Source organism: Macaca fascicularis, chromosome 9 (assembly GCF_037993035.2).
Source record: "Macaca fascicularis isolate 582-1 chromosome 9, T2T-MFA8v1.1".
Lineage (NCBI taxonomy): Eukaryota > Metazoa > Chordata > Mammalia > Primates > Cercopithecidae > Macaca > Macaca fascicularis.
Genome location: NC_088383.1, coordinates 28,581,027 through 28,604,435, shown reverse-complemented (window position 1 = coordinate 28,604,435; position 23,409 = coordinate 28,581,027). Strand labels below are relative to the sequence as shown.

Genomic DNA, 23,409 nt, shown 5'->3' with positions numbered 1-23,409 from the left:
AAATGACAATATTAAAAATCTCAGGGGAGTTCCCTTAAGCTTTAACTCATTCATTCATTCATTCATTCATTCACTCATGTGTTTATTCATGAATGTTTGCTATGAGCCAGCACAGCTAGAGCATGATGATATGATACACATACCCATCTAGTTATTTATAAGAGTTTTGATTGGAATGAACTGGGATATCTAAGGCAGTTTTATATAGTAGAACTTTTCAGGGAATTTCTTGCCCCATGTATTTGCAGCAACACTTACTTTTGTTCCTTAAAATATGCTTTTCCCCTAAAATACATTTGAGAAAGCTAAGTAGATTGGAGAAGAGTAGTAGTACTGGCTAGTTCCCAGTTTCTATAATGTGCTAGGCTGCTTTGCTTTCTGTTTCAAAAACACACATTCACGGCCTGTTACAGAGTCTGCATGCTGAAGAATTTCTAAATATATGAGTTAAGGAGTGAATAAGAGGCATAAGATTTGGTATGAATGATTTTTCATTTTACATCTTTATATGGATCTATTGTCATCATTATTTAAAATTGCATAGTAGCAGGAAAAATACTGAATCCCATGTCCCTTTTTGGTCCATTGGCCTTTGAGATTTCTGTTGGAGGGCTGTGGTTTTCCCCGGCTCTTGCTCCCTGGGTGGGTGTGGCTGTCTGGTGTGGTTGCTGATGTTTCTGTGACACAGGGCATAGCAGAAGAACGTGGTATTCTTCCCCTGTTTCCCTTACTCCCTTCTGTGTTTAAAATCTTTAAATATCATACAAATAGCACACTCATATATGCTCAATGTGAAACTTCAAACCATGCAAAGTGAAAGCTCCCTTCTAGATGTTTCTTTGTTTATATACATATTTATATACATAAGTGAAATCCTATTCTTATTCTACATTTTACTTTTTGTATTTAATATTGTGTCTTAGTGATCTTTCATATTTGCCTCACTCCTTTTAATTACTACATAGTATTTCATTAAACGTGTATATCATTAAGTTATTGAATAATTGCCTTATTGATAACATTTAAGTTGTCACTCAAATCAGTTTTTGTTACTACAAACAATACTACAGCTAATATTTTTACATATTCTTTGGATATATACATTATTTCTATAGGATGGATTCTTTGAAATGGAATTGCTTGGGTCAAAGAGAATGCACATTTATATTTTTGATAGCACTAATAGGGAGTTCTATACACATGCCAAGATATTTATAAGATTTTTGATTGGAATGAACTGTGGTAGCTAAGGCAGTTTCATGTAATTGTTCACTGGGTATAAAATTTCATTTATGAAAGATGAATAAGTTCTGGATATCTGCTGTACAGCATAGTACCTATAGTTAACAATATATATTGTGCACTGACAACATTTAAGAAGTAAATCTCATATGAAGTGTTCTTACCACAAGAAAGGCAGAGACAAAGGACATGTTTTCAGCTGATGGATACATTTATTACTTTCATTGTAGTAATGATTTCACAGGTGTTGGATGTATATGCATATATCTAAACTCATCAAATAGTATACATTAAAGATGTGCAGTTTTTTATATCAATTGTATGTCAATAAAGCTGTTTAAAACAAAGAGAAAAATAATATATGCACACTACAATTTGAGATGACTTCCATTAAAAAATTTTCAATTTAAAGAGAAATAATGAAGAGTAATAAACAAAACAAACTTAGTTTATGTAAAAAAAAGTTTCATAGCTCCTTACAGAAAGCAACTATCAATTTACACTCTACCAGTAACATACCAATAGTTTTCAACCTTGAACCTTCAACCTCAGAGTGAAATTAGCCAGGGCTGTTAAATGAAGGAGCAAATAAACAAAAGACCTTGATGCCCAGGTACCATTTTTGGAAGTTTTGATTGAATTGGTTCAAGCTGGAGTCTAGGCATTGATAGACTTTTGAATCTCCCCGTGGTAATGAAACTGTTCATCTACAATGAGAACATATGGACGCAGGGAGGGGAACAACAAACACCGGGGCCTGTCAGGGAAGGTGGCCAAGGGGACGGGGGAGCATTAGGACAAACAGCTAATGCATGTGGGGCTGAAAATCTAGGTGATGGGTTGATAGGTGCAGCAAACCACATGGCACATGTTTACCTATGTAACAAACCTGCACGTTCTGCACATGTATCCTGGAACTTAAAGTAAAAAAAAAAAAATTAAAAATTAAAAAAAGTTGTTAATACAGGATTGGAATTCATTGTTGTAAATTCTCATCGATGTGTAGTCTTTTTGTTATTTTTTATTTTGGACAATTCTCATGGGGCAAAATGTACCTTGTTTGAATTTTCATATTTCTAGTTACTAGTGAGGTTAACAATTTTTTTATATGTCAAATAGCCATTGTATTATGTCCTTTGCCTATTTTTCTGTGTGGTGGTTTGTCTTTTTAAGTCTTGATGATGCAGATTAATCCTTTGGCTGTTATACTAATTGCAGATATTTATTTTCTCTTAGTGTGTCAGATGTCTTTTCTTATTTTTTATTTATTTACTTTTTTGAGATGGTCTCGCTCTGTTGCTCAGGCTGGAGTGCAGTGGCACGATCTTGGCTCACTGCAACCTCTGCCTCCCCAGTTCAACCAATTCTCCTGTCTCAGCCTCCCAAGTAGCTGGGACTACAGGAGCATGCCACTACACCTGGCTAATTTTGGTATTTTTAGTAGAGATGAGGTTTCACCATATTGGTCAGGCTGGTCTCGAACTCTTCACCTCAGATGATCCACCTGCCTTGGCCTCCCAAAGTGCTGAGATTACAGATGTGAGCCACTGCGCCCAGCTGGATGTCTTTTTGTCTACTCTTTTGTACATTAATAAGTGTCTTCTATTTCTTCATGGCTTATAGGTTTTGTTTCTTAGGAACTAGGAAGGTTTTTTTTCTGAAGCCATTCCAAGAGGACAAAAATACTTTCTAGTTCCCTCTGTTAGTTTTATAGCTTTTTTTTAAGTTCAAATTATTAATCCTGGAATTCACTTTATGTATAATAGAAGGTAAGCATCTAACTTCACTTCTTTTTCTCTAGAGGGGCAGTCAACTGTATCAATACAGATTATTGGCCTATCTGCTCTTCCCTCCAATAATCTGGGATACCACCTTCATCAAATTCTGCAGTCTCACATGTGAGAGTTTATTTCTGGATCTTTCTCTGCGTTAACTTATTTGGATGTTCCCATGCTAGTTACATGCTGTTTTAATTACTACAGCTTTGGTATATTTTGATATTGGGTAGACCAGATAGGTACCTTAACATTTTTAAAACTTATTTTTTTGGATTTTTCATTCTAGATCATTTTAGAATGAGTTGAAAATCATGTTAACAAAACCCCAGAATTCTGTGGGCATTTTGGTTGATTTACATGAATTTACAAATTATTTTTGGATTAACTGCAATTTAAATAATGTTGAATTATCCTGTTCAGGCACATGGTATGACCATTCATCCATTTAATCTTTTACATAATTTAGTAATACTTAATAGCTTTTTTTCATGTGTATCTAAAACATTTCCTATGAGATTTAGTCATAGATATTTTTATTATTATTTTGCTAATCTCAACATGGGAACTTTTTTCAAGTTAAACATTTTGATTTGTTATCGTTAGTGTATAAATACCACTTTAAAGTGCTGCTCTTGTATCCAGTCACTTTATTGAACTATTTTTATTAATTATCATAATTATTCAGCTCATTCTTCTGAATCTTTTTAGTTAGATAATTATATTTGCTATAAATTTTTCTGCATTGCAATGACTACAGCATTCCAATAACTGTCAATTCCTGTAAATGTTCCATGGCAAATTAAAAAGAATGCATATGTGTCAGGCATGGTGGTGCATGCCTGTAGTACTAGCTACTTGGGAGGCTAAAGCTGGAGGATCTCCTGAACTTGGGAGATGGAGGTTGCAGTGAGCCAATATCACACCATTGCACTCCAACCTGCATGACAGAGAAGACTCTGTCTGAAAATAAATGAATAAATACAATTAAAAGAATTTATGTAGCCTCCTTGCATTGTTCCTTACCCATTCCTGATAAAACATTCATAGCAGCTTGTAATACAACAACCTGAGTCTAATTTATTTAAGGATATTTGTATATTTTTCTTCTGGAAACAGTATTTTCTCTTTCTCCTCGGGGTTCTGTTGAGTCTTAGGTTTTGGAGTGCTAAGTCATCAGTATAAAATAGACTTGCAAATAAACGGAAGAAAAGCAGTGTATTTTTCTGCTTTGACTCACATGGTTGTCTACCACTACTCACTGTGAGCACCCACCTTGTACCATTTCTGATTCCGGGAGAAGAAGAGTATCTCTAAGCCAACCTTCATGCTGGGCACCAGGTCCTCTGTGATCGTTAATGAGCAGTTACTGGCAGGGGTTCGCTTTTCTTGCTCTGAGTGGCATGTTTGAGGGAAAAAATGCTGAGAATGTTCAAAGCCAGCTGCATGGCCATGTGATAATTGTGCCGCCTCTCCAAGTCTCACCGGCTGCTTCTTGATTGCAGATGGAGAAGCCGTGTGGGGTAGAGACAGAAGAAGAGGCCTCTGGTCCTGATCATTCTCTGCCTGCCTTCCTGTCTCACTGTGGTCATGTGGGACTCTGATAATAACTTCCAATGATGACCCTGCAAGCGTGTTGCCCAACAGAGTTGGAGTTTCATCTCTACTTATAGCGTCCTTTCCTGAACCAAACTGATAAAAATCTTTCAAAAGTTTCTTTATGATTCGGGATGAGTCACCCTCCCCTCCTACTCCAAGTTATCTTCTATTCTCTGGATCACTGCAGTAACCTGACTGCATCCGTCCACGCTTGCCCCCTCCAACCAACGGCCTCTGCAGCCAGAGTGATCTTTTATAAATGGCATCATTGTAAATTACATTGGCCAATCTCGAAATAAAGATGAAAATTCTCAGCCCAGACTCTGGGCTCAGTAGCCTAGCCCAGCTGGTTTTCAGCTCATCTTGCACCACGCTCCCACCCTGGGCTCTGGCCTTCTTCAGGTTCTAAACATGCCATGCTCTACTCCCCCGGGTTTTTGCATATACGGTCTGCTCTGACTGGTGGACATTTAATCACATCCCCCTCCTTCTCTGCCTGGGAAATCACCTATTTTCTGTCCAGATCTCAGCTCAGATATTCTTTCCTGGTGGGTGATGCTCCAAGTTTTGTCAAAGTTCCCTGTGATGTGCGTCCACAGCTCCATGCCCCTGTCCCGTGTAGCAGTTCTCAGATTTATAGTTTCTGTTTATTTGGGTGAGCTTAAAAAAGTTAAAAAACTTTCTTCTCCACTACATTATAAGCTTCATGAAGGCAAGGGCAGTGTCTGTTTTTGTAAGCTGGTGTATCTCTAGTGCCGACCATCCAGCATGTCAAATAGGAAGCATGCAACACATTTGTTGAATGAAATAACACAAAAGTGATTTGAGGCAGCTCACTTCCTGTTTTACTCTTGAATACATTGTTCATTTCAACTTAGCAAATGTTTATTTCTTCCTTATCAACGGTAAGGGAGGGGCATTGCTCTGTATACCAAACGGGGTAATACTTGCTTATTTCAAATATTTTATTTGAAGTAATAAAGCAAAATCATAGTTGAAGAAATTATCTTTAATTCGTCTTATCTTTCAAAAAGAAATTTTAAGAAAAGGGAAAGACAGCGACTTTCACTCAATCTCTGCACGTTTAAAACCTAATGGTAACAATGAAAAAATGCCTCCTGGTCATCAGAAGGAATGTCAATTGCAAAAAAAAAAAAAAAAAAAAAAAAAAATCCAAAGGCCAACAGAGCCTGGAGATGTTTGAAAAGCAACGGGGCAGGAAGACAACTAGCAAAAGAATTGCATTAATTTAAGAAGTGGAAACACTTATTGGAAGCATTTTTCGAAGCCCTTCAGAAGCTAGTAAAATCATATTTTACTGTATTTTCTCCAGCTCTTAAAACCTCAGAAATGCAAATGCGTGATAAAATGTGAAAATAAGTATTGGTAAATAATTATGTTCTCAGGGGAGATTTAATTGAAAAAGGAGGGTATTTGCATGGCTTCTTCTCAGTTCGATATTTATGGCATCTGAACAAAGTGGAACAAACATTCAAAAATCCTTTGACATAGCTGGTATTTAAAGAATAGCAATTGGCTAACATTTGTGGCTCTGTATGTTGAATATTTTGGCTTCTGTTCTCTGGTATTCATTCTGAAAGATTTATAATCCTTTTGGGAGTGTGGTCAGTGACAAGAGTAGAACTAAATCCTGAAATGTGGAAAAACTAACTTTCCCTAATATAAAAGTGTTCTAAAAAAATCCCTCAAGCCTATGAATATGTTTCCAGATTTTCAGAAAAAAAGCTGATGATTTACAGAATTTTTTTTCTATAAGGATCTAACTTCTTGATGATAACTGTAAATTGTCAGTCTTTTGCATTCCAAATTAGCCTAGAGATAATTCAGAAAGCTGTAAACTCTTACCTTTGGGACATCTGCTGCAATTAAATGGCCTTTAAGAATTTATGTCATTGGTTATAGTAAAAGTAATGAAATAAAGCTCAAAAGATGGGGAAATTGTCTAGAAGAGAAAAATTAAGACAACTTGAAATAGGAAACAAAGATTGTGCTGAGTGTATAAGCCTGAAAATTGCTACCAAAGAAAACATTATAATGCAAGAATAGCAGTCAAGCAAGTCCTCAGCACGCGTGATTAAGAGTGTCAGGACAGGACAGTCTTCTTCAACGAGTGGACCTGGGGTGGGAGGAGGCTCTTGGCTTAACCAAGGCATGACACACTGTTCCATGTCTTCTTGCACTTTCTAGTCATGCTTAAGTCTGAAGCCTCTGCTTAAAGAACTCTCTTGCTGAAGTACTTGGTTTGGATTTCCAAACCCTTAATATAGGAACCCTGCTCTGCTCCTTCAGACACTCCTGGGGAGGTTTCTGGCTCCTTTGAACCATTTAAATTCAGAAAGAAAAAAAAGAGCCTTATTCAAATGAATTGTTTTTCTTATTTTCTTTGTTCTTTCTTTTTGTGCTGATTTAATTTCCTTTAATTAATTATGGTTAGCATGTAGATTCTCCTTTATTATCATTATTTTTAAAAATTTATTTTTAGAGACAGAGTCTCACTCTGTTGCCCAGGCTCGAGTGGTGTGATCATGGATCACTGCAGCCTCCAACTCCCAGGCTCAAGCGATCCTTCTACCACAGCCTTCTGAGTAGCTGAGATTACAGGTGCATGCCTCCACACTCAGACTAGCTGCTTCTTTATGGCTTATAAAATATCTGCTTTTTGTTTTTTTAAAAGAGGAAATGGAAGTACTGGCTTATGGGAGCCACGTGCACCCAAATATGGGAGTTTATGAACCTGACAGTTATAAAGAGAGGATTTTAAAATTTCATTATTTTAAAACCAACTGTATGAAAATTGGTGGTATTGGTGGCGGTAACTTTTCTCCTTGATGGGAAGCAGAAAAGACACTAAAAGCTGTAAGAACATGACTTATTTTACGTGTAAATAGTAAAATTTAGGCTCTTGTCATTCTGAACTTAATCGTGAATGTACAGGACAGCCTGGTGCATCCATTGGGAGCATTCATGTGGGGAATGGATATTGTCAGTGACATCTTCACGGGACAGTTGTTGAGGACATTTCTAGAGGGATGGAAGAAATTTTCTTAAAAGGAGTAAGAAGAAAGGCTCACATCTAAATCTTTCTATCTTCACTTGGGATCCTCTAGTAATCCCATTTCGGTTTCTTATTTTAAAAGCCTTGTGTTGAATTCACAAGAGGGTTTGCATATGTGTACAAGTGTGATATGAAGGAGGAGGCATGTGGGAAGCTTGTATGTAATTTCCATTTTCTGTGCTAACCCAATTATATATAAGACATGGTATGAAGAGATGAAGATAAATTGGCTAAGAGGTACAAAGTACAGTGAGATAGTACAACTAAGTTCAAGTTCCCTATTATAGTACAGTAAAGAAATTATAGTTAAGAATAACTTATTATTATGTATTTCAAAACAGCTAGAAGGGAGAAATTGTAAAGTTGCCATCATAAAAAAAAGATAGGTGTTTAAGGTGATAAATATCTCAATTATCCTGATTTGATCACTATACATTTTATACATGCATCAGAATATCACATGTACCCCCAAAATATGTACAACTATTAAATATAAATTTTAAAAGATTAAAAATTAACATTTTCTGTTGAATTCACAAGAAGATTTGCACATGCACAGGCTCGTACTATGGAGGAGGGAGTTTGGCAGCTGGCATGTAACTTCTATGATCTGTGCTAAGCCTATTATGTATTATCTATTTATATATAGAAATATATGTTTTTATGTTTATGTTTTTTATATTTATATATTATGTGCAATATATTTAAATTTTAAATTTCTATATAAACATAATGTACAATGTTTTATATATTTTAAAATGTATTTTAAAATTATACAATAGATAATGGGTAGTAGATAATGAATAAATTTATAAAATACATTATGTTTACCTTATCTATTACATATATATGATCAGTTTGTATACATAATTATATATAAACAAGTAGATAATGGAAATATAATGCTTACTAAATGGAAATAAACATAATTTAAAGTGTCTTCCCTTAAAACATTGGTACTATGTTTCAAGCAGGGATCAAAGGCTTGTCTATTACCAGCACCTTTTACAAAAATGAACAGCCTTCTTGGCTTTTGTGTGTGATGAGCTACTTCAGTGCTGATGCCAGAACTCTTATCAACCAGCTGATAAGAGTCAAGGCTGGCCCCATGACTCTCTTTAATAGGTGATACTGCCTGATGTTACAGCTGTTTAAAGGAGACAGCCCGCCTTTAAATATTGACTCTTAATTGGAACAATGTTTTATGATGCTCTGTACAGCTTTTCCAAGCTTCAGCTCTACCCGATTCATTTAACAAATTCTGGCCCACTCAGAGACACGTTTTCTAGTTCATGGATTCGTAACTACTTAGTGCATTTCTGTGGGAACGTGGTGTTACTTAACCTTTCTCTGGCATTGCATCTTTATAGGGAGGAAATCAGACAGCTACAGTGATTGCGTTGTGTTCAATGAGGGATTTCAACTTAGCTCAAGAAACCTGCCAGTTGGCCATCAGAGATGTTGGAGGCCTGGAAGTGCTGATAAATTTGCTTGAAACCGACGAAGTCAAATGTAAGGTGAGTGGCTCTGTCACCTTGGATGCAGTCTTCTTTCCACCTTCCTGCAGCTCTCTTCTTAGCTCTAGGTTTCTGCCATTCCTCGCTGCCTAGTTCTTGTCTTTATTTGCTGTTATTGCTGATGACCTGCTAATTCTGTTCACTGCACTTTCTCTTTTCTCTGCTTTTCTTCTTTCTTTTGCTCTTCTCCATTCCTCTCTCATGCTTCCTGAATGAGGATTGTTTACTTAAATGAAAGATAATATGCCGGATGTGTGTAACCTCTGGGAATGGAAACTATTTCTTAAAAAACTTAACTGGGGAAGGATTTTAGGTAGACTCGGAATTTTTAAAAACATAGCACGGGTTACATATTCACCACTCATCATTTTTTTTTTTTCTCATGCAGATTGGTTCATTAAAAATACTGAAGGAAATCAGTGATAATCCTCAAATCAGACGTAATATTGTTGACCTTGGGGGCTTACCAATTATGGTGAATATACTTGATTCTCCACACAAGAGTCTGAAATGTTTGGCAGCCGAAACTATTGCGAATGTTGCCAAGTTTAAAAGAGCACGGCGGGTGGTGAGGCAGCACGGGGGTATCACCAAACTGGTGAGTAGCCCTGACGTCATCATCATCACTGAGTGCCAGCCGCCACCACACACAGCTCCTTGCTGTCCTTTCTGGCCACGCTGAACATTCCATAGCCACAAGAGTGTGTTCTGGGAGCCTTCTGTCTGTATCACTTGTCCTTAAGAATTATTTTTGCATATTTATATTAGTGAGTGTCCAAAACAAAAACATCTTCAAACTCATTTTTCAAATAAATAGGAAAGTTTTAAAGCAGATGTAACTCTTTGGTACAAGTCACCACCTATGGTACATTGGTAGGAATGCATCCATGTATAGATGTAGGGGAGCTAAGAGATAGTGAGACCTGCTGCTCGGTGGAAAGCTGAAAACTTTAAAACGTCAAAAACTTTACAACTTAAAAGCTGTTGATAACTATGATGCAATTTTTTTTTTTCTTGACAGTCTCACTTCTGTGGCTCAGGCTGGAGAGCAGTGGCGCAATCTTGGCTCACTGCAACCTCAGCCTCCCAAGTTCAAGCAATTCTCTTGCCTCAGCCTCCCAAGTAGCTGGAATTACAGCCACCTGCCACCATGCCTGACTAATTTTTGTATTTTTAGTAGAGATAGATCACCTCAAGTGATCCACCTGCCTTGGCTTCTCAAAGTGCTGGGATTACAGGCATGAGCCACCATGCCTGGCCTACGATGCCACTTTTTAAAGATCTACCCACCATTATAGAAAGTAAATCCACTAGAAATAAACACACAAAATTGCTCTCAGGAGAAGGCATGACTGATTTTTCTTCCTATTTTTCTGCATTTGCCAATTTGCCTTTTATGTGTAAGTCTTACTGGTGGCCCATGGCCTCTGATGTGACCTTACTGGCAGAACTGTCTTCCAAGGAGACAGTGAGAGCTGCAGGCTCTTGTTCATCTCATTGTTAGAAGACTGAGAGCTGAAAACAACCTGGGTGTTTAGCAGTATGTGCTCGGTAAAATGGTCTGCAGTGTGTCCATGAGAAACGTCTGTAGAGACAGCTATCACTATTGTGTGTTGAAAGCTTATTTATTTATTATTATTTTGAGATGGATGGAGTCTCACTCTATCACCCAGGCTGGCATGCAGTGGCACGGTCTTGGCTCACTGCAACCTCCGCCTCTGGGGTTCAAGCAATTTTCCTCTCTCAGCCCCTGAGTAGCTGAGACTATAGGTGCATGCCACCAAGTCCGGCCAATTTTTTTATTTTTAGTAGAGACGAGGTTTCACTATATTGGTCAGGCTGGTCTTGAACTCCTGAGCTCAGGCAATCTGCCTGCCTTGGCCTCCCAAAGTGCTGGGATTACAGGCGTGAGCCATCACACCCAGCCTGAAAGTATATTTAATAGCAAGGAATAAAATGTATAATATTTAATATTGTATAAAATCGTGACAGGATTAAAAACTGTTGTTATCTATGATCCCAATTTTTAAAGATGTACCCACCAGTGTGGAAAAAAAAAACCCACTGGAAATAAACACACAAATTGCTCACAGGAGTTTTCTCTGAATCGATGACTGATTTTTCTGCCTGCTTTTCTACATTTGCCAATTTGTCTTCTTTGTCTAAGTCTTGCTTTTATAATCAGAAAAAATGATTTTCTCAATAGCTGGCATCAAAAGAAAAATACCAGAATCCTGCTTACCACCTTTGCCATCATTAGGAAAGATCTTTAAAAAGTCAACATGTTTTCACCTTCTTAGTAAGGATCAGTAGATCTTGTGTCTCACCCAGAGCTGTTATCTTACTGTATTGTTTCCACTTCCGCACTTTAAGTGACAGGCCTTATTCATCCTAGTGTCTTTCACAGCACTTAGCCCAGTACCTTACCCATATAAAGGGTTAATATGTACCCGTTGGGCAAATATGAATTTTAATGTAAATAGGTACACTGAAAAATGTGTTCAGAAATTTTCCAAAAGACATTCTGTGTTTTCACTTGTCATCTGTAAAGCACTATACGTGTATTTGTTTCAAAAATAAGATAGACTTATGGTTGGGTAGATGGATGAATAGATGGTGAAATAGGTAATAAAACGAATGTGGCAGAATGTTAATTAGAGACTCCAGGTGGTGGATGTAGGGAGGTTTGTGTGCAATCATTGTACAGTTCTTTAAGCTTTTCTGTTCGAAAATGTTCATTAAAATGGTACAGAAAATGTAATTATTACTATGATTATTATTATTCTGCTTAAATAATGAAACAATTTGGTAGGTTGATGTGACTGTCTAATGACACTACTCCCATTAAATTATAAGAATGGATAATGTAATATAAAATATGTTTTATGCATCACATTCAGGAGCCTAGTACAGTAAGTCTTCATTCAATATCAACAGGTTCTCAAAAATTGTGACTTTAAGCAAAACAAGATGTAACAAAACCAGTTTTCCTAATAGATTAACTGATATAAACAAGAAATAAGGTCCTATGTCATTTTTCTGGTCACAAAAATATCACCAGACTTCTAAATGAAGACCCCAAAACTTCCAACATTAAAAATTGAAGGCTGGGCGCGGTGGCTCACGCCTGTAATCCCAGCATTTTGGGAGGCTGAGGCGGGTGGATCACGAGGTCAGGAGATCGAGACCATCCTGGCTAACACAGTGAAACCCTGTCTCTACTAAAAATACAAAAAATTAGCTGGGCATTGTGGTGGGCGCCTGTAGTCCCAGCTACTTGGGAGGCTGAGGCAGGAGAATGGTGTGAACCCAGGAGGTGGAGCTTGCAGTGAGCTGAGATCATGCCACTGCACTCCAGCCTGGGTGACAAAGCAAGACTCCATCTCCAAAAACAAAACAAAACAAAACAAAACAAAAAAAACATTGAAATGACTATGATCTATACATACATTTCAGAAAGATTCATCAAAACAAGTAAGACAATTATTTAACCACTTTTTGGTGAATCAGCCAGTCGTGCTGGTCATAGTGGCAGTGGGTTAAATTAAGGAATAAATTTTTGCAAGGCAAAGATTGTGAGGAGCACCTCCTAACCACCACGCAGTTCCAAAACAGTCACAAATGGTACAGGCTTTCTGAGCATTTCCGTACTGTATCATTTATTGTTGTGCATCTGTGTTCAATCCCACGGTCTTAGAGTTTTTCCCACGTTGCTATCCCATCTGCAGTCAGTACCTGGAAGCCTCCGTACCCCTACCCCCATCTTTCCTGGGGCCATAACTAATTAGACCAGGAGTTTCCACCTGACTCAAGCCAGTCCCACTGGATCTCTCTCCCAGGAACTTGGAATTGGGATTGAGAGACTCTACCTAGCCTGGGCTATTATTCCCCTATAAATTTGAGATTGATGGTTATGGGCAGTATCTGTGGAATTTGACCTTCAGGGAGAGAATAATGGAGTAGACATGCATAGATGATTGCTCCCAAGCCCCAGATAGAGACAGTGAGCCTACAAGGATGGCTGACAGCCAATCACAGCTCTAGGGAGGTCTGGCTTCCCTTCTTCCGTGGGGCAACCTGACATACTGCTTAATCTTTGTAGTAAATTGCTTCTCCCTTAAGCTCTTCAGTGACTTTAGTTATTGTAAAGAAAAAAACTGGATACTAGCAGTTGTGCTGTTTGGTTTGGTTGGTTTCAGTAGCATATGAGGTAGGCTATGTCCTCCAAAGAGATCTCATGTGTTTTTTTGTTGTTGTTGTTTGTTTGTTTGTTTGTTTTTGGAGGCAGGATCTTGCTTTGTTGCCCAGGCTGGAGTGCAGTGTTGATATCATAATTCATTGCAGACTTGAACTCCTGGACCCAAACAGCCCTCCCACCTCAGCCTTCTGAGTAGCTGGGACTACAGGCATGCACCACCACATCCAGTGTTTTTTTTTTGTTTTGTTTTGTAGAAACAGGATCTTGCTATGTTGTTCAGGCTGGTCTCTAATTCCTGGCCTCAAGTGATCCTCCCACCTCGGCCTCCTAAAGTGTTGGGATTACAGGCATCAGCCACTGTTCCTGGTCAGATCTTGTGGCTTTAAAGAGTGTATAGTCCATTCATTTCTCCTTAGAAAGTGCTGATGGTTTTAGGGAAGCTGGTTTTCTGAGATGTTTGGGCTGAGGATGTGGTTTACAAATATGATTAATGTAAATATTAGAGCCATGTTAAGAAAATACTATCTTGGTGGGCTTACATTTCTTGTGGGAAGGAAATGTATAAGCTCCCAAATCTGGAGGAAGGTTTTTTGTAAGGTTTTGTTTGTTTGCTTTCCCTGGCTGCTATGGAGTATGAAAATTGATTTTTTAAAGCATTCTTGTTTTTGATGGAGGTGAGTTTGGTAAACAACCCTGTAGCTATTGAAGAATGACTTAAATGTTCTTTTTAAGATTTCCATGAACATTGGATTTATCTATTATTATAGGTTGCTCTACTGGACTGTGCACATGATTCCACAAAACCTGCCCAATCGAGTCTGTATGAGGCCAGAGACGTGGAAGTGGCTCGCTGTGGGGCGCTGGCCCTGTGGAGCTGCAGTAAGAGTCATACGAATAAAGAAGCCATCCGCAAAGCTGGGGGCATTCCTCTGTTGGCTCGGCTGCTGAAGACTTCTCATGAAAACATGCTAATTCCAGTGGTGGGGACATTGCAAGAGTGTGCATCAGAGGTACTCACGCCAGTTCTGCTTCCCTTGCCTTCTCAACTTCACTTTCTTTAGTCCAAAAGTTGTTTTTAAGGTTATCTTGATGGCTCAAGGACATTTTTTTTTAAGAAGTCAGCATTCTATGAGAAAGAGAAGATCCAACTGATAGGACATTAATTAAATCAGTATCTGTGATATATATATACACACACACATATATATGTATTTATATATCTCACATATATACTGACATTTATATATATATCACACATATATATGCTGACATGTATATCTACACACTATATATATATACACACACACACATATATTAATTCAGTTAATTTATTGATGTAGGGATATGTCAAGCTTATTGATGTAGGGATATGTCAAGACTTTGGTGATTATTTCCTAAGAAAGTTTGTTTAGCATGTTTATTACTAAATGTAAACAGATACTTATATTCATGCCTTAGACACATAAATACGTAGGTTTTTATTCCTAGGAAAACTACCGGGCTGCAATCAAAGCAGAAAGGATCATTGAAAACCTTGTCAAGAACCTAAATAGTGAGAACGAGGAGCTGCAGGAGCACTGCGCCATGGCCATTTACCAGGTGCGATGAACTCTTCCAGCGGTTGTTGGCGTTCTTTCTCACATAGTTTAAGGTAGTTTTCTAACCATGTGGTTTCCTTCTGTGAGAATGGGACTCAGGAATCTGCACTTTATTTAGTTATTTTTTCTTTAAGTTTTAATTTTATTTTTTAGAGATAGGGTCTTGCTCTGTTGCCCAGGCTGGAGGGCAATGGCACAATTATAGCTCACTGTCACTTCAGTCTCCTGGCTGAAGTGATCCTCCCATCTCTGCCTCCCAAGTAGCGGACACTAGAGCATTTACCACCATGTCTCGCTAATGTTCTTTATTTTTATTTTTTCTGAGACAGTGATCTCTCTATGTTGCCCAGGCTGCTCTCAAACCCCTGGCTTCAAGTGATTCTCCCTCCTCAGCCTCCCAAAGTGCTGGGATTACAGGCATGAGCCACCGTGCCCAGGCTGCATTTTTAACAAGTACCCCATTGTATTTTCAAACACAGTTAGGTCTAAGAACCATTGTCCTGTGGTAATGACAGACAACTTGTATAAGTCAGAGAAACCTGCTTTGACATCTGTGACTATTTGTTTCTAGAAGACACATATGCGTCTTTGTCTCCTAAAATAATGTACTTAGTGGAAAATAGATAAATAAGTACATGGTGCTTCTATATTGCTTTTAATATGTCCTGTTTAAATAATCTTGGGGCATTTATCTCCTACCAAGACTAGCCAGAGGAATGGGTATGTGTGCGTGTGTGTTCCTGTTTTATCTTTTTACTGGTTTACTTATTGTAATGTACACTAACTTTTTGTGTATGGTACATTTCATAGTATACCAGAAAACAGATTAGAATGGTAAAGGGAGAAAAATGGCCTTGACAAAGTTGTGGATGGCTGGTTACTGTGCATGTCTGCTTCTACCTAATCACAGTAGATTTGCTAGAGGAATGCAATTAAGATGTGCATAATCAGAGAGTATGCCAAAAAGATACAAGGAGCCGGATGCGGCCCTGTAATCCCTGTAATCCCTGTAATCCCTCAGCACTTTGGAGGCTGAGATGGGCGGATCACTTGAGGTCAGGGGTTCAAGACCAGCCTGGCCAACATGGTGAAACCCTGTCTCTACTAAAACTACAAAAATTAGCTGGGTATGGTTGTGTGTGCCTGTAATCCCAGTTACTCAGGAAGCTGAGGCAGGAGAATCACTTGAACCCGGGAGATGGAGGTTGCAGTGAGCCGAGATCGCGCCACTGGACTCCAGCCTGAGATGAGACTCTGTCTCAAAAAAAAAAAAAAAAAAAAAAAAGATACAGGGATTCATTTCAGTAGAGGATTGTATTAGGTTGTGAGGGTGGGATGCCATAACAAAGTACCACAGACTGGGTGGCTTGAACAGCCAAAATTTATTTCCTCGCAGCCCTGGAGGCTAGAAGTCTCAGACCAAAGTTAGTTTCTTCTGAGGCCTCTCCTCAGCTTGTAGATGGCTGCCTTTTCCCTGTGTCCTCCTACTGTCTTTCCTTAGCGTATGCCAGTGTCATCGTCTCCCCTCGGACAGCAGTCCTATTGGAGCAGGGCCTACCCAAGTAATTTTGAAGAGGTCCTTTAGCCTTAACGACCTCTTTAAAAACTCTGTCTCCAAGTACAGTCACATTCTGAGGTATTGGGAATTAAGACTTCAATATATGGGCCAGGCGTGGTGGCTCAAGCCTGTAGTCCCAGCATTTTGAGAGGCCGAGGTGTGCAGATTACCTGAGGTCAGGAGTTCGAGACCAGCCTGGCCAACATGGCGAAATCCCATCTCTACTAAAAATACAAAACCCATTGGCTGGGTATGGTGGTGTCATCCCAGCTACTCTGGAGGTGGAGGCACGAGAATTGCTTGAACCCAGGAGGTAGGGGTTGCAGTTAGCTGAGATTGTGCCATTGTACTCCAGCCTGGGCAACAGAGAGCACCTTGATCTGAAAACCAAAAAACAAAAAACCTCTATATGTGACTTTTGAGGGGACACAATTTGGCCCATAACAATCATATATGGCCCTGACTTGTATATATTTGTATATATGCCTCGTCGGAGTAACTATTGAGTTGATTAGAAATAGGGATTAATTTTTAGGAGGTGCCTCTAATCCAGAAATGAAAATCACATGTAGAGGATAAACATGGCAGGTGCCTGTATGGTGCATTGTGATGAGGATTTCTTCTAGTGGCCTCCATGGGTGACACATGACACATTGGCATCTCATGGCATCAAAAAACAACTGTGCGCTTGGAGTAATAGCCAAGTCTCTGCTAATTGTATCATCTGTTGGCTCTAGAGCCCAGGAAGAATGATCAGTTGAGACCATCTGTGTGGAAAATATTTATTTCAAAGGATGACAAACATGGATAAGCATATTTGAATAAAATGTCGGGTACTATTGATATCACCCACTGCTCTGGGCATAGAAACTTGATTGGAGAAATTCTTTGTCTCTAATCACCTGAACCCAGGAGGTGGAGGTTGCAGTGAGTTGAGATCATGCCACTGCGCTCCAGCTTGGGCAACAGAGCAAGACTCTGTCTCAAAAAAAAAAAAGAAAAAAGAAAATATATTTATCTCTAGATTTCAGGGGCCATTGAAGAGCTGACCAAATCCCTTTCACTCATCTGTTTTCTCTACGACATTTTCCCAAGACTCTGAGTTGCATCACTGTAGAAATCCTCCATTCCTTGCCAGTGGAGTTGTAGGTTTTTCACTGACCTTCGCCTCAAGAGATGCCCGGGCCATCTCAAAACTGGCTTGGGAGAATTGCTGAGTACGTAGAAACTGCTGTCCATTCCCAAAGCCATGTAAAGGGAGAGACATACTGTCAGAAAGTTACCAGTAGAGAGACGAATTATATTTTATATTTTACTTGGAGGCATCTTTAGAAAATGATCTCTCTAGAAAGAAGTTTCATACCTACTAGAATGGCAGCCTTTTTAGCAATCATCGAAAGCTTGATATTCCTTGATCACTGACAGCCTCTGATTTGACTTTTTGTGCAGTGTGCTGAAGATAAGGAAACCCGGGACCTCGTTAGGCTGCACGGAGGACTTAAGCCCTTGGCCAGTCTACTCAATAACACTGACAATAAAGAGCGGTTAGCCGCTGTCACGGGGGCAATATGGAAATGTTCCATCAGCAAAGAGAACGTGACCAAGTAAGAGAAGGCACTTAATATTCTGAAATGAAGATATGGCTTCTGAAACACCTTCTTGTCATTTAATGCCGTTCTAGTAAGGAATTGATTCTAATGTTAGTCGTAGATGTATATTCTGGATGAATTTAGCTGAATGAAGGGATTCTTGGAACAGAAAAGAAAAGAATAGAAATTGCCCACCACCTGGCAATGACTTTTTCTGTGCCTCAGTGGCACTAAGAGGCTTGCTGACATGATCTCTCTATTTTGCATATGGGCAGCCATTTTAATTAGAAATATCTTTGATATTTTCTGTGGGAATCTATCAAGGTGAGTGGGTGGATTTCCCATGGAATCTTTAGAGATGGAAGTGATTTTATTCTTTTTCCTTTTCTAAAGATAAACAAGATGAATCAGCTAAATGTCAACTAATCAGTTACTCTTTAAAGAGTGGTCATTTTCAAACATGATTTCATCAGATTTGATTTTAAAGTATAAACTTTATGACCATTTGATTTATTTTAATTTTCTAATTCTACCTCTTCCTATTTTTGACAGTTTACATTCTCAGTAATGGGTATTCTGAGACAGCTTCTCCTTGACTCCATCTGATTATTTCCTTTAACAAGAAATTCACATCCTGACCATTTAACACAAAATAAGTTGACTTAATAAATAAGGCCTAGTGAAGACATGGCTAGTTTAAAAGTAACCTTGGCTAATGGAACTTTTATCTTAATTAAAAACTGCATCATGGTACTTAAATACTGCTGAAATTTATTAGAAAGGGAAAATGTTCTGTATAGAAACTAGTAATTTTCAAATATTTACCTTTATGTAGCATGCTTGCTTTTGATGTGCGTTTGTGTGTGTGTGTATTTGTATATATATGCATACATACACATATACATATATATCAGAGTGAAATTTTATGACAAGAGAGATGCTGAAATGTATTAGTGGTTAATATGGAAGATACTTGAGAGTGACATTTTTTTTTATCCAAGTAGCACAAGCTACTACTCATTTCAAGAGACCTATTAAATCCAAATAGGTACAATAGAGCCATGTTTGATGCATTTGAAAACAAAAAATATATAACATATAATTTATTTTTATAAAACATTTAGAAGACTTCATTCGGGTAAAGTAGTCTCTGGAAGACAGGGGGAAGAAAACCCTAGTAGAGTGGAATCTTAGACCCTCAGGTTTAGAAGAAGCTGTGGTTTTCTTAGAGGCTGTACTGCATGGTGATTAAGGGCGCAGGTCTGGAGCAGATGGCTGGGTGTAGGTGTCAGCTCTACTATTTACCAAGCTTCAGATTAGCCATCCAGTAATGGGGATTAAATAATATTTGCATCACTGAGTTGTTGTAAGGATTGAATGAACATTTAGTAATTTTTAGCTAACCTTATACAAAAACCAATTCTCCTCTTTCTTATGATGAACTTAGGTTTCGGGAATACAAAGTCATTGAAACCTTGGTGCGGCTTTCAACAGATCAGCCTGAAGAAGTACTTGTGAATGTGGTTGGGGCCTTGGGAGAATGCTGCCAAGAACATGAAAACCGAGTCATTGTCCGGAAATGTGGTGGCATTCAACCACTTGTGAACCTCCTTGTTGGAATCAACCAAGCTCTTCTTGTGAATGTTACAAAAGCAGTTGGTGCTTGCGCAGTAGAACCTGAAAGCATGGCGTAAGTGGCCCTGGAGATGGTAATATTTTATAAAAGTGTCAGGGAAAACACTTGGGAGGTCACAGAAGTGTCATCACTTAGAATTGATGTACATAAATGATGAAAAAATAGTGTGTCATATAAATAATCACAGGTTTACCAAATCATGAGTTACAGAGCCAAAATATTACCTTATATGAGATGGAGGCCTAAGTTGGGCATATTGGGAGGATTTACAATACATGGTAATCAATTTCCCATGTGGAAACCTTTATTCAATCAACAAAACTTTTCTCTGTCTCCTAGGGAAGGATTATACATCTGTCTAACTAGGCTCCTGGAGAGTGCCAGGTACATTCTCATAGTAGCTTTCTTGTTTCTCACCTATTCAGCAAATGTATTTTGAGCACCTAGCAAGAACTGTGAACTGATGAGGGGAAGAGACAAGGATTTTAAGTGATGGTATTTTTCCTTATTGTCTAATTAGGAAGAAAAGACAATTTAAGAACAATAGAACAAAAATATATCATATATATAGAGAGATAGATCCATATATAAAGATATATATTCATATATTAAAAGATATGTATATATTCATATATGTATAAAGACTTATATCTTTATATAATATAAAGATATATATCTTTACTCCAAAAAAGGAGGAACCCAGTTGACTTAAAGCTGTTTTATTAGGGCTCTCCAGATAAACAGAACCAACAGGAAGTGTGGGGAGATAAGGATGTTAGTCATACCGGATAAAGACATACCCGAAACTGGGTAATTATAAAGGAAAGAGGTTTAATTCACTCACAGTTCCTCATGGCTGGGAGGCCTCATAATCATGGCGGAAGGCAAGGAGGAGCAAGTCACATCTTACATGGTGGCAGAGAAGAGAGAGGAGAGCTTGTGCAGGGAAACTCTGCTTTTTAAAGTGGTCAGATCTCATGAGACTTACTCACTATCACAAGAACAGCATGGGAAAGACCTGCCCCCATGATTCAATTAACTCCCACTGGGTCCCTCCCACAACACGTGGGGATTCAGGATGAGATTTGGGTGAGGACACAGCCAAACCATATCAGGGGGCTTCATCTAACCACATTATCTTATAAACAAATCCTAACACCTCCATAACTCCTTTTGAATTTGGTTATTGGAACCTTAGTCTCCAGTGTTTCAGACACTAAGGAATACAAGTTGCATATGTGATTACTTTAAGGGAAGAATACTGGCTGGACTTATAAAACCATTTTCTAATGTATTTATGTTTTTGAAACTTGCTTTGCTATTCATTAGAATCTTATAAACACTTGCCAGAAATGGCTGCATGTATTTCTTTTGATCTTTGGTTCCTCTTTATTTTTTGCCTACCCAAATCTACTTGTCCACCAGCTACCTCTGACGTTCTTTAAACAAATTTCCTCCTCTCTGCTCTCAGTTGGGCTCTGTCATCTTTTACCTGAACTACTGAAATGGGTCCTATTTGGCATCACCTCTAGCCTCCCCCTCCCTTTTCAGTTTGTTCCTGAACAACATTGACATTTACTTTTCTAAACTGCATATCTGATAATGTTTTCTTGGCCCACAAAACCCTGAGTGACTTCAATGCTGAAAACCATTTTGATGCTAAGGTGCTTAACTTGCGATTCAAAGCATTTTGTCTTGTGGCCCCATTTAACTTCTCTGCTTTCATCTTTTATTTGCAAATATCAGTTGTCTGGAGTTACATTCTTATTTGTTTTGTTTAGTTTTTTTTAAGAGACAGGTCTCAGGCATTCACCCAGGCTGAAATGCAGTGATGCGATCATAGCTTGCAGCAACTTCAAACTCATGGGCTCAAGCAATCCTCTCGTCTTAGCTTCCTTAGTAGCTGGGACTACATCACCATGCCCTCTAATTCTTTGAATTTTTTTGTGGAGATGGGGATCTTGCTATGTTGCCCAAGTTAGTCTTGAACCCCTTGTCTCAAGCAATCCTTCTGCCTCAGCCTCCCAAAGTACTGAGATTACAGGTGTGAGCCACCACACCCAGCTCCTTATTTATTCCTTTACATTAAACACATATTTATTGAGCATCTTTTGTGCTAGCCACTGGATTTATAATGGTAACCAAACAAAGCTCCTGCTGTCATGGGGCTTACATTCTATTATATGTGTGGAACATTGACTATACATTCAATCAATAAACAAATAAAATGACTTCCATTGTGTTAAAAGCTATGAAGACAAGAAAACAGTGTGATTGAAAGACAGTGACTGGGTGGGAGGTGGTTACTTTAGCTCAAGCAGTCAGGAAAGTAGACTCAGGGAGGATGATATTTAAACCAAGACCTAAAAACTGAGAAGGCAGCTTGCGTGAACATCTCAGACAGGAGTAGCCAACATGGAGGACCTGAGATGGAATTGGGCTTCACCTGAGAAACTGCCTTAAAATTTTCAAGTATTTTCCATATAGAATTTATCATTGCCTCCCTTGTTAGTAATAATATTTTTGTATGACTTGATAGTCTGTGTCACAAATCATCTTTTAATCTTTCAGTGACTATTAACTTCTTAATAAATATACAGATGGTCCCAACTTATGATGGTTCAACTTAGAAATTTTTAATTTATGATGGTGCCAAAATGATACGCAGTCAGTAGGAACTATACTTCAAGTACCTCTACCACCATTCTTTTTTTCAATTTCAGTACAGTATTCAATAACTTACATGAGATTTCAACACTTTATTATAAGATAGGCTTTGTGTTAGATGATTTTGCCCCACTATAGGCTAATGACATGGTGGCTTGCATCTGTAATCCCAGTACTTTGGGAGGCAGAGGCAGAAGAATTGCTTGAGGCTAGGAGTTCAAAACTAGCCTAAGCAACATAACAAGACCCCTGTCTCTATAAAAAATGCAAAGAATTAGAGGGCGTGAGGGTGGATGATTGCTTGAGCCCGTGAGTTTGAGGCTGCAGTAATGTTCTGAGCATATCTAAGGTGGGCTAGTCTAAGCTCTGATGTGCAGTAGGTTAGGCATATTAAATGTACTTTTGATTTATGATATTTTCAACTTATGATGGGTTTATTGGGACATAACCCCATTGTGAGGTGAGGAGAGTGTCTGCATTGAATTGTATTTATTGTAGATTAGAATTTACTCTTGCAAAGCCTCTACTTCTATTCTGTATCTCAGCTTTCATGATTTCTGTGTAAGTAATTACCAGGTTATCTAGTTGCCACCTTGAAATTCCTTCTAAATGTTATCATTGCATTACTTTTCGAAATGGGTCTTTAAATTCTCATTAATGTAACTACTTTAAGCAAGTATTAGATTTATTGACTTTTCAGTTGTATCCATTGAAGAAAAGGCCAGAGAAAACAGCTATCTTCTTTTCATATTCTGACTCTTAAAGAATCTATCAAGTTTTGAAACAATAAAATGGAAATGAAAAAAAAAAGTCATTGATAAACAACAAGCCTGAAGGACTTGGTTGAGTTGGGGAGACAGACAAGTGAAGTGATAATTTTAAAATAGTAAAGTAGATGATGATAAGGCAGTAAACACTTATTAGTAATGCACAAAACTAGTTTGTGGAGTTTTA

General features: G+C 38.3%; 1 protein-coding gene across 5 annotated transcripts in view; it reads left to right on the top strand.

Annotated features, from left to right (window-relative positions):
- The window catches only part of ODAD2 (outer dynein arm docking complex subunit 2), a 194,749-nt gene that overhangs the window by 44,609 nt on the left and 126,731 nt on the right, over positions 1-23,409 (top strand). For all 5 annotated transcript variants that reach the window (XM_005564862.4, XM_045399757.3, XM_074000705.1 and 2 more), the window contains 6 exons: positions 9,063-9,209; positions 9,598-9,807; positions 14,175-14,417; positions 14,896-15,006; positions 18,013-18,167; positions 19,600-19,842. In XM_005564862.4, the coding sequence (XP_005564919.3) occupies positions 9,063-9,209; positions 9,598-9,807; positions 14,175-14,417; positions 14,896-15,006; positions 18,013-18,167; positions 19,600-19,842 (1,109 nt within the window). The remainder of the gene's footprint in view (positions 1-9,062; positions 9,210-9,597; positions 9,808-14,174; positions 14,418-14,895; positions 15,007-18,012; positions 18,168-19,599; positions 19,843-23,409) is intronic.